General features: G+C 39.2%; 1 protein-coding gene across 1 annotated transcript in view; it reads left to right on the top strand.

Moving 5' to 3' along the window:
- The window catches only part of MARCHF11 (membrane associated ring-CH-type finger 11), a 115,331-nt gene extending 106,162 nt beyond the window's left edge, over positions 1-9,169 (top strand). The window contains exon 4 of the mRNA XM_066253614.1: positions 8,683-9,169. Within this exon, the coding sequence (XP_066109711.1) occupies positions 8,683-9,005 (323 nt within the window). The 3' untranslated portion in view covers positions 9,006-9,169. The remainder of the gene's footprint in view (positions 1-8,682) is intronic.
- The last annotated feature ends 3,513 nt before the right edge of the window (positions 9,170-12,682 follow it).

Genomic DNA, 12,682 nt, shown 5'->3' with positions numbered 1-12,682 from the left:
TTCTTTTCATAGCAGTCACAACTATGTAGATTAAGTCATTCTTGTCATCCTCCAAATTCCAATGATGGCTACTCTCTCATTTCTTCTCCTTTGGTAAAGATTTATTGAATTCCTACTGTGTATCAAGCATTGAAGTAGGAATAGGGTTTCTGTCCTCAGAGAGTACACAGCTGACTAGGGTCACAGGCATATAGTTGAGACATCCCAATACAAGTAATAATTAAAGCAATGCAGGTATTGCTTGTGTGGAGTGGTAGGAGGGAGTGATTAATTTTGAGTGGGTCAGAGAAAAAATTATGAGTGTGTTTGGATCTCAAAGCATGTTTAATACTTCATCTGCAAATGTAAGAGAGTGTTCCTTTCAGGGAATTCTTTGATTTATGTTTTTATCTCAGTTTTGCTAAGAAGACAGAATTAGCAGAATTTAGTGTAAGAAGAGAGAGGAATCTCAGTGATTCTCAGGTTTCAGCTGACTTGACTTGGGGGCTGGTTATTAACTGAAACAAGGATCTCAGATCAAGATGCAACTTCAGCCTGTGTCAGGACCTGTCAGACAAGGGCATGCTTGCTTCTCTCACTGCCAGTTAGGAAAAGGTTGTACTTCTTATTGGAACCTGGCTTTGCCATCTTGTTCTATTTCCAGTCGGTGACGTCATCAGCATTAAAGATGCAGCACAAACGTGCTTTTTGCATCAGGCTGATGGCTGCAGTTCATTGAGCAGAGAGAAAGACATAGAGAGTGGCAATGTCTGGGACAGCGACCATGAGGGTGCCTTTGTGTGCTCTCAGAGAAGCAGTCATTTAAGGTCTTCACCAATCAATAATCATTTCTTCATGTGCCCTAGATGCTCCTTTGGGGGTGGAGTGGGTTAGGTCACCAATATTTGGAAATTAACCAGCCTCTACTGTCAAAGACTTTCATGTCATGGGATGTTTCTGAATAATCTGGTGTCCTTATCATGCTTTTTGCACAGATTTTATTACCAATGATTTGAGTGTTGAACTCCTAAGCTTTAAGCTGTCATAACCAGTCCACCATTCTCAACTTGGTTCTGTGAGTATATATCTAAGATTTATATCAGCTACACGAAAATAAATCCATCCTCTGTAGATGCAAATGTATTTTATGTGGGATTTTTCTTTATGTTATTTGTTCTTGATATGGGCAATAACCAGGACATTGTAGTTCCCAGAAATTCAGCTTTTAAGTTACTGGTTTACTGTGACTTTGTTTTGTGAACTTGGTGACTTCTATGATGACATATGTATTGCTTTCAGTTTTTATATCTTTAAGTCTTATATTTTTGCACTGCTGTTTTTTGTTTTCTTTAAATTTCATCAATAGTTTAGTCCAGGAGTAGTCAACCTTTTTATATCTACCACCCACTTTGTATCTCTGTTAGTAGTAAAATTTTCTAACTGCCCACTGGTTCCACAGTAATGGTGATTTATAAAGTAAGGAAGTAACTTTATAAAATTTATAAAGCAGAGTTACAACAAGTTAAAGCATATAATAATGATTACTTACCAAGTGCTTTATGTCAAATTTTTGCTAAGTTTAGCAGAATAAATTTTTATAAAACAACTTACTATAGTTAAATCTATCTTTTTATTTATACTTTGGTTGCTCCACTACTGCCCACCATGAAAGCTGGAATGCCCACTAGTGGGCGGTAGAGACCAGGTTGACTACCACTGGTTTAGTCCAACAAAATGCATTCAGTATGCATAGCAATCATGACTTACAGTTATTTCAACAATGTAGGAGTGACTTTTAAAGTTGTCAACTCTACACTCAAAGCTAAGTTTTCAGGACTGTTGGGTATTTATATTTGGGGAAGGTTGGGAAAATAGGCCAGGACTATTCATGCATTTTATTACATTCTAGCAAAGATTATCGTGGCAAAGGGTATCTCAGGGCCATTTTGATTGAATAGCACACAGGCTTTAGCTGCATTTCTTTGTGGCTTCCTCAAGGCCTGGCATCTCTTGGGAAGGTTCAGCATGAGTGCAGTTCACCAGATGAACTTCTCACCACTTACAGCATGGCCTTCAGATGAGGCTCCCACCCCTCTTCTCTCACGTGGGCAGGGAAGGAAGAATAGGGCTGCTTTGTTGGCAGTTTTAGAGATAAAACAGTGGCAGTGACACACAAGGATGTTAAAAACGGCAACTAATTGTATAACTTTGCCTAAACCGATCAAGACTTAATTTACTCATATTTTAAATGAGGGTGATATTGTTTATGTACAAAGCCTGTCTTAGCTTGTTTGAGCTACTGAAACAAAAGCCTGCAGACTGGGTGGCTTAAACAACAAACATTTATTTCCCACAGTTCTGGAGACTGGGAAGTCCAAGGTCAAGGTGCTGGCATATTCAGTATCTGGGTAGTGCTTTCATCTTGATTTGCAGATGACTGTCTTCTCATCATGTTCTCACATGGCCTTTGCTTGGTGTCTGCACAACAGAGAGAGAGAAAACTCGTGTTTCTTCCACTTTTTATAAGAGCATCACGAGGTCACCCTTATAACTTAATATAACCCTCATTACCTCCCAGAAGTCCCACCTCCAAATACTGTCACATGAAGGATAAAGGCTTCAACATGAATATTAGGGAGATACAGTTGATAGCAAGGTCTCTTAGTTGGTTATCATTCTGTGACTAGGAGAGACTGCCCTTATGTCGGACGTTTAGCATGAATGACTATAGTACCCATGGTTTGCTTATAGACAAATTTGAGCTTTAATCTCAATTCTGGTTCTTTTTTAAAAAGAGTTTATTTATTGAATTTAGAGGAGAGAGAAAGGGAAATGGGGTGAGAGGAGAAGCAGCATGCATCAACCCATAATAGTTGCTTCTTGTATGTGCCTTGATAGGGCAGGCCTGGGGTTTCAAGCTGGCAACTTCAGCATTCCAAGGGGATGCTCTATCCACTTGCCACCACAGGTCAGGCATCAGCTCTGATTCTTAAATCTTCACTATGTTGGACAAGTTAAATTTCTGTAGGTCTCAATTTCCTCAACTCTGAAATTGTTTAATAATAGTATCTCTTTGTAGAGCTGCTGTCATGACCAAACGAAAATTGTGCATGTAAAGTACGTAGAACAATGCTTATCTATTAAAATATATTCTTTTTTTTTTTTTTTTTTTTTGTATTTTTCTGAAGCTGGAAACAGGGAGAGACTGTCAGACAGACTCCCGCATGCGCCCGACCGGGATCCACCCGGCACGCCCACCAGGGGCGACGCTCTGCCCACCAGGGGGCGATGCTCTGCCCCTCTGGGGCGTCGCTCTGCTGCGACCAGAGCCACTCTAGCACCTGGGACAGAGGTCAAGGAGCCATCCCCAGCACCCGGGCCATCTTTGCTCCAGTGGAACCTTGGCTGCGGGAGGGGAAGAGAGAGACAGAGAGGAAGGAGGGGCGGGGGTGGAGAAGCAAATGGGTGCTTCTCCTATGTGCCCTGGCCGGGAATCGAACCCGGGTCCCCTGCACGCCAGGCCGACGCTCTACCGCTGAGCCAACCGGCCAGGGCTAAAATATATTCTTGATAAAAATTTGGCTTTTAAACTATGAAGATAACCAGACTTACTTGGACAAAAGTTAACATCAAAACTTGTACTTGATTGTAAATTTTGGAAGTCTCTGTTAATTATAACACACCATCTGTCTGTGTTGAAATAAACAGAGACACATAGTGTTTGTGTGCATGTGTGAACACGTGTACCTGATAGTCTGCTCCATCATTTCCTTGAATATTGAGGTCTGATTTTACTACTGTATAAGAATTTCAACTAACACACCACTTCCATACTTGGGATATACTTTACCTATATAAACACTTTGCTTTTATTTCAATAAAATCAGAAACTATTTAACCCTGCCTTGTTTTTCAGTATTACTCCCTGACAAAACTGTTCTTCTGCACATCAATAAGGGAGTGCTCCAATTAAATGTTACTGGCAAGAAGCGTCAGCCTGGCGTGTGGAAGTTCCGAGTTCAATTCCTGGCCAGTGCACACAGGAGATGCAAACATCTACTTCTACCCCCTTCGCCCTCTCCTTCCTCTCCATCTCTCTCTTTCCCTCCTGCAGCCAAGGCTCCATTGGAGCAACATTGGCCCAGGTGCTGAGGATGGCTCCATGGCCTCTGCCTCAAGTGCTAGAGTGGCTCTGGTTGCAATGGATCAATGGCCCAGATGGGCAGAACATTGCCCCTGGGGTGAGCATGCCAGGTAGATCCGATCGGGCTCAGGTGGGAGTCTGTCTCTCTGCTTCCCTGCTTCTCACTTCAGAAAAAGAAAATGTTACTGGCAAGAAATGACAAAAACAGAGCTCAATTCTTAAAACTCTAAATTCCCATGATTCACATCTTGTTGACATCCATGCTATTAATAATGTATCAAGTAGTCTAAAATATTTAATACATACATTTTACAGAAATTTTTGATTTTCCCTTCAGGTTTAGTGACTCAGATGAAAATGTAAATTTAAGCCTGTTCTCATATGACCAAAAATGTCAAGGTGATAAATTTGTTTTACGGTTTAACCTGTGTTACTCAGAGAGGGGTGGCTACTAGAGGAAGTGAGCTTTTCGTTATGAAACTAGAGGAGACCGATCAGCAGTAAGAAAGGATGGCACTCTGATCTTTAATAGCTGGATTTTTCATAGACTAGGATTGAATGAGTTCTTACCCCTGGATTTTAATGATCATAGTTGTCATATCTTCTCATAACCACTAGTACTGAAGGCATTTGGCACAACTCCAGAACATTTAAAGAAGAAAGGGGGAAATGCATGTTACAGAGGACCACCTTGGAAGGTGGGATGGGGTTCCTCATATTTCAATAAAATTTAAGCTTCTAGAGGGCAAGGTTTAATTCTGAATGCTCACAGGGAACAAAACGCAATCTAAGCATTGTTTATAACTTGAAATGCAGTTAAGAAGCAGCACTTGCAGCTGGAAATTTTGGAGGATTGTGTTTTCATGAAGACTTCAAGTAGTTCACTCTTTAAATTTGTTTCAAATTTAAACAAGTTGGGAAATAATTTCCCAACAAAAGCATGTTCGGAGAAAGACTTGTGAGACTTATTTCTGCACACTGGGTGGATTTATGTATCTAGAAAAGGGCTACCGGCATATATGCCCAGAAAGTGATTTTAAGCTCTAGCTTATGAATGATTTCTGGCCTTTCAAAGGAAATCAATAAAAAAAAGAATAGGATTCGGTAAAATGAGTGGTTTCCCTGGTAAAACTGTCACCCCATTATGGCACTTATGTACAATGAACCTGTCGCAAGCTGTAATGATTTTGTGATTAGTGTGAATGAATGTTCCTCACCAAATAGACTCACTATAGATTTTTTAATTAATAATAATATCTTGTATTTATATAGTTACCATCTCCAAGGAAATCTGAGTGCTTTATCATTGATGAATTCTAATTTATCTTAATACTATTCTGTTAAATGTATAGATTAGGTATTCCAATTACATTTTAAGGGGAAAAATAGAACCAGAAAAGTTAAATATTGGCCACAGAGCTATTAGAAAGCTACTAATGGAATCATCCATTAAAATCTGGTAGTCTTGACTTCTAACTCTGACTATTTCCCAAAGTCATCTGAGCAGTTGGGTCCCCTCCAATTATTCCTTAGTAAAAAGAAGTTGATCATAACAGTTATTTGAAATTGCTGTGATTAACATACTTTTACATTTCTTCATTTTATTTTGGTGATAGACAATAGTTCGACTGTAGACACTTTTTATTTATTAGACCATGTGCATTTTTAGTGGCCTATGATATATCTCTGGAATGCTATTAAGTTACCTGTGTCTGAAGTTGATCTCCTGATAAGAGAACTGTGTAAAACTTAAATTCTGCTATTAGGTAGGTGTGGCTTTCCAAGGGCTGGGTATCTTTATCACCTACCTGGCATTGCTTTAACTGACAAAAACATGAAATAATTTTCCAACAAAATCACGTTCCAAACCCTTACTCGTGCTCATCCTTTCAATCACTGATCCTCTAGCCTTAAAAGTGTGGAACTCTGAGTCCCTCCTCCGTTTTTTTGTATTACAATTCCTGCCCTTTTTTCCTCTGGCAAGTTTATTACTTTGTTCCTCTGTATTCTCACTACTACTGCTACTTTACTCCTCACATTTATATAAGTAACCTCTTATTGTCTCTCTTACTTCATCTGTCTATTTCTTAATTTGTCTTAAATCAATTTTCTTCATTCTCTGGGATTTTTGAAATTATGAATTATTCAGGCACACAAAAGTATACAGAATAATATGTTGAACATCAAAAACAAAACAAAACAAAGCATGACATTAGAGATACAGTTGGAAGCCTTCTTTGAAGCCTCTCCCGTATCTCATTTCGTGTTTTCCTTCCCACTGTTGTGAATTTAAGGGTTATTATTCTCAGGCATGCTTTTATACTTTTATTTACCATTTCTATCTGTATCCATAAAAATGTATATTATTTATTTAATCATTGATTCCTGAAACTTTCATTTTTTTTCCTTGTTGCTTTGAGATTTCCACTATTGTTATGAGGTTTGTCCGTGTTTGTGCTTGTGACTGTTTCCTTCTATATTGTTGCTGAAGTCCTTTTTTTTTTAAGGTAAAAATTTATTTATTTATTTATTTATTTATTATTGAATTTATTGGGATGATACTGGTTAATAAAATTGTATCAGTTCCAGGCTCACAATTACACCACACATCGTCTGTGCACTGTGTGTATTCACTCTCTCAAGTCAGGTCTCCTTTCCTCACCCTGTGACGCCCTCTACTCTCACTCACCTCCCCGCACTCTACCTCCTTCAGCAATCAGCACAATGTTGTTGTGTTCTTAAGTTTGTTTGTTTTTTTTCATTTTGCTCAATCCCTCTCCTCCTTGCCTCCAGCCCTCCAATCCCCTACCCCTGCCAGCTGCCAGCCTACTTTGTCTATTTTGCTTGTTAGTTTATTTTATTCGTTAAATTTCACATATGAATGAAATTATATGGTACTCCCTTTCTCTGACTGGCTTATTTCACTTAGCATAATGCTTTCTGGGTACATACATGCTGTCACAAAGAGTGAGACTTCTTTCTTTTTAATGGCCAATTACTATTCTATTGTGTAAGTATACAGTTGGTAGGAATGCAGACTGGTGCAGCCACTGTGGAAAGCAGTATGGAGTTACCTCAAAAAATTGAAAACAGAACTGCCTTATGACCCAGAAATTCTATTTCAGGGAATTTATCCGAAGAAACCTGAAACACTAATTCAAAAGAATATTTGCACTCCTATATTCATTGCAATATTATTTACAATAGCCAAGATCTGGGAGCAGCCCAAGTGCCTATCAGTTGATGAGTGGATTAATTCCTTTGGGTCCATACGCTACACTCTATCTGTTCTCAGGACTGACAGATTGTAGTGACTTGTTTCTCAAAAACAAATATACAAATAAACATTTTAACATGCTTCCTTGTTCACAATTATGAGGGTTTCTAGAGGACATATATTCAAGGTCGTAAATGGCAAGGAGGTAGGATCCACTCATTTTCAAATTTATTGTTATAAAATGGCTATCATCTAATGCATTCTACTTACATGCTGTTGTCCATCTGAAAAAAGACTTGACTGGCCTCCCCACACACTTTCTGTGGCATTTCAGCTTCTGAAAGAACAGAGCTCCTCTGTGTTTCGCCATCTGGAGGACCTCCCCACCCCCACCAGGGACATTATTTTTTGAGAGGGTCAGAAATTCAAAAGCTCTTGGACCCTTGCACACCCTGCAGGTATGCAGGACCTTGGGTGGACAAAGGATACGAAGCCATGTATTAGAACACCATATCTCACTCACTGACTAGTTTGTGTTCTGAGGACCTCATATTACCTAGCTTGTTTTCCCAAAACTGTCTCTGAAATGTGTGATTGTCCAATTCGCTGTGTGGCAGCCTAGAGTAAGGAGCCTGGAGCCAACGTGCCTGGGTCTGTGCTCCCGCTCCACTGCTGTTAGTGTCTCCCCTTGAGCAAATTCCCGAACATGCCTGGGCTTGGCGTTCTTGTTTGTGAAATGGGGAACATGCTCATAATTATTTCATCAGGCTGTGATGAGAACAAAAGAGAATATGCATAAACTCTCAAATAGGCGCTTAATAAATTTTTGTTGAATTTTGGAAGAGAGTAAAAATAACAAAAAGTTATATCATACCTCTTGTGTGTCAGACATTGTTTTAGAAACTGGGGAGATGACATTGATCTTAATATCTGTCTCTTTCTCAGATTAAGTTCCCGGCTGGGACCAAGCTCTAACATTGTTTGGCTCAAGAAATATATGTTAAATATATGTTGAGTGAGTAAATGAACCTGATGTTTCTCTTATGGCAATAAAATACCCAAAGTATATTCTGAGCCAAAATGGAGCAAGTAAATTATGTCCATGATTACTGTACTTTCTGCATGGTAGCTGAGTCTTAATCTTTGAGTATTGATTATTACCATGTAATACGGTTAGTTGTTTGCCATTAGCCAAAATATCTGAGATAGTCAGAATAGCATAAGATGACGAGTAACAGAGATTTGACTAGTTATTTCTTCAATTCCTTACTTGCACACAAAATAATATTCCAAATTCTGATCATGACCAGTCTTTCTAAATTTATTTATTTTTGAATTTTAGGTCTCATCTTCCATGAAGGAGCTGCAGTTTACAGAGTATTTAAGCGCTGGAGAGCTGTTAACTTACACTGGGATGTATTAAATTATGACAAAGCCACAGACATCGAAGAAAGTAGTCGGGGAGAGTCTTCTTCAAGCAGGACTTTATGGTTGCCGTTGACGGCTCTGCGGAACAGGAACTTAGTGCACCCAACGCAGTTAACCTCCCCAAGGTTTCAGTGTGGCTACGTGTTGTTACATCTGTTCAATCGAATGAGGCCCCATGAAGATCTGTCAGAAGATAACAGCTCAGGGGAAGTCGTGATGAGAGTGACTTCAGTGTGACAAATGTAAGCAGTGCGGACCACCCTCCACATTTGGGAATGTAATTGCAATGAATGGCAAAACCATAACACTTCTAAAAACACACATCTATGAACTTTTTAAAGTTTATGCTTTTTATATGAACATTTGAATTGCAAATACATTTTTCTGAAAAAAAAAAGAATTCTCTTGTTTGTTTTCTGATTTATCACACATTTTATAAGTTGATACTTGAAATCATTATACCTATAATTTAACTCTACTTGGTTAAAAGAATGATGAAAGTGATCTTTAAGGCCAAAACTATTTTTTCTTGCTTGTTTTAAATATATTTTTTATCAAACTTTGTGCTCCATGTGTAGTTTTTCAGACATGCTATGAATGGGGAAGGGTTTAGAATTCTGTGGGCAGATTCCAAAGTGCCTATCAATAAAGCATCCTAGAGGGGCTCCCATCATGCTCTGCACTGGACCACCTTGTGCCTCATGCTGGGTGGCAAACTTGATCATGACTTCCAACCCCCCCCCCGGGATAAAATAGCCTTTCACCAGGAATGCAAATTCTAAGAATTATGGCTTGTTATCTAACTTCTGAAGCAGTACAGAGCGCTTATAAAAAGATAAGGATGAGCAGAGTAAAACAGTTTTACTCCATCTGTTACATAGGCAGAGCACCCTGCACATTTACAACCCTCAGAGCTCATCAAAACATTGCATCATTGCATGTGTGAGAATAATACCACCTTACATTTACATAAACCTCTCATAGATCTATCGAAATTATTTTGGTTAATGATTAGTGTCTTGGTTTCTACAAGCACCATCTTAATTAGATTTTCTTTTTGAAAAAGCTTATATACCTACTTAATCATTTAAACACCGATTCTATTACTTGGTTTAATGAAGTCCTGGGGAAATACATTCATTAACAGCAAGAAGTGTTTCTCTTTCACTAGATAAGGATTTTTTTAAGTGAAAAGAGAAAAAGAGAAATGAGGCTATTGACTCCCCAGGATCAGGCTGCTAACTAGTGGTACCTGGAGATTTTTCACCTTTTTATCCTCCTAATGGAAGTAAATGGCATATTTTAATCACAATGACAGAATAGATGAGGAGGCAGGTGGTCTGCCTTCCTTAGCAACATGAATTGAACATGTAGGTCATTTGAAATAATTGATCAGATTTTAAAGCATATGAAATAAAATGTCTCACATTCTACTTTCTAATTCTCTTTGAATGATTGATAATAGAATAGTGACTGTGTACAGGTAGCATTGCGAATGTTACACAGCTATTTCTACCAGCACTTGAAATATATCCTCAGTTAAAAAATTGTCACAAATAAGTTAAGGATGTAAAAATTTGCAGAAATGTGAATGAATCAGGGAATTATGAAAGAAAGAAAATTTAGCCACCATTTAGGATCAGATCTAGGAAGTGAGGGTGTTAAACCTTCTCACTTTAATGTTGTTCATTTTAATCTGATATTACAGGAGCACAATCTTGCGGGAGGAACTGAGAACTGGAGGTCAGTCCTATAAAGCTGGTCTTCATCTCAAAATCTTGCCACCTGGGACAGAAAGGCAACTTCTTTATTTTTTTAAAGATTTTTTATTTATTTGTTCATTTTAGAGAAGGGAGAGAGAGATAGAAAGAGAGAGAAGGGAGAGAGAAGGGGGGGAGGAGCAGGAAGCATCAACCCCCATATGTGCCTTGACTGGGCAAGCCCAGGGTTTTGAACCGGCAACCTCAGCATTCCAGGTTGACGTTTTATCCACTGCGCCACCACAGGTCAGGCAGAAAGGCAACTTATTTAACAGAGACGCCAGGGGTGCACAACTGTCAAATAAATAATCCATTATTTGTCCTGGACAGTTTATTCACTAATACTTAGCACCACATTTTATAGGGAGTCATCGTGGATGCTGTTTTCAGGATTTTGCACTAAGAGTACTCTATAAAGATTTTAGACACAGATTAGACTGTTGCTGCCCCAATATTTAGTAAGCCTGCTCTTCTCATCAATGTACACTTTATATTCCTATCAATGCACTGGAAAACACCCTGGAGCAATGGATGAGAAGCCCTCTGTGACATCCGTGTGGGGTGCAGGAGGCAGAGATGGCTGAAGTGTCAGGAGCGGAGTGGCTTTGTCAGTCTGAAGGGACTGTGCACCCCTTGATTCCCCTTCTTTCCAGCACCTTGCCCTTTGGAGGAATCTTTTGTCCACACCCATTCTTTTCCTGCAGTGTCTTCACAGCCCCCACCTCCTAACACACCCAACACATGTCTACACGTGACCCAATCAATCACTCTTGGACTATAGATCTGACAATTTCCACTCAACACAATGTACCACCCATGAAATGATTACAGTAAATAGAAACTCAAAAGAAATACTCAATGTGTTGTGTGTGTGTGGGGGGGGTTGGCTGGAGGGGGCACATTTAGAGAATTGAAATCAATACTTAAAAATAAAATTCTATTATCATGCAATATGGGTTATGATATTAAGCAATTAACTTCCAGTTGAGAATGCTGTAATTCAAACTTGGGCTGCCTTAAAGTTCAAAAACATTTATGGTCAGGAAATAAGTTGGGAATATTTTAAATTAATTATTCAAAAAACTTTTTCCAGTGTGGTGAAAACAGGCCTGTATGCAGTCTGTGTGTTTCCAGCCACTGACCTTTCGTAGAGCACCTTCCGTGTTTGTCGGGCACTGTTAGCGGTGGACCACAAATGCCCAAGGGTCGCGGGGAGACTGTGTGGCAGGATGTGTTACATGATATCTTATGTGTCAGGATGCAGGTCAGCCAAGGCAAGTGTCAGTCTAAAAGACCAATCAGTTTTCCCTGGAGCAAGTGGAAAAGTCACCGAGGAGCTGACGAGACTTGAGTTTAAATCATGAACTGAGGTTTGCCAGTCAGACAAGTGGAGAAGAACATTCTGGAAACAGCTTGGGTATAAAAGACGCATGCTCCAGTAATGGTGAGGGTTCACATGGGGGAGCACAGGCTGCATGTGAAGATATGGCACAACCTTATGAGGTAGGCTAGGTAGATGGGACTGAACTCTACATGGAACCGTAAGAAGCTGGTCTTAGAGCAACAGGTGGCAATAGTTGACAAGGTCGTCTCTAGGGGATGATGTCCTTTCTTTACCCTATACCTTTGGTATAACACTGCCAGTTCTTAAGCTCGGAATAAAATAAAGTAGTGAATCGTGACCATATCCTACATAATGAGATAGGTAGAAGTCACACGCAAGCGCTGATCCTGTAAATGATATAATGCAATAGAAATATCAGACAGGTGGGCTTCCTCCCCTCCTCCAGAAGATGGCAAAACCCGTAATTCTGAAAAGGAGAGCACATTGTCATTTTTGTTAAGTAGAAGACAGTTTCTCCATTATTGAAATTATGCCCTAACACTCCCCAGAGTAACTAAAGTTTATCATCTCAGTTTTCTTAAGTATCATTAACTTTTTTTATTACTCATTAATTAAAAATATGCCAAAATAAAACAAGTTTTTTCTGTTGCTTTTGCTGTTGTTTGGAACTGCTATTATTTTCCTTCTGTTGTTTTTCTCATAGGTTAGCAATATTAATGTAACCTATTATTTTGGATAATGTGCTAATGCTCAATTCTCCCATACCTATGGAGTCCAACAGCAACATTAATTTGTCTTTGTTAATCTCA

This window comes from Saccopteryx bilineata, chromosome 1 (assembly GCF_036850765.1).
Source record: "Saccopteryx bilineata isolate mSacBil1 chromosome 1, mSacBil1_pri_phased_curated, whole genome shotgun sequence".
In the NCBI taxonomy this organism is placed as follows: domain Eukaryota; kingdom Metazoa; phylum Chordata; class Mammalia; order Chiroptera; family Emballonuridae; genus Saccopteryx; species Saccopteryx bilineata.
The sequence above is the reverse complement of the archived record's forward strand: the minus strand, read 5'-3'. Positions and strand labels throughout refer to the sequence as shown.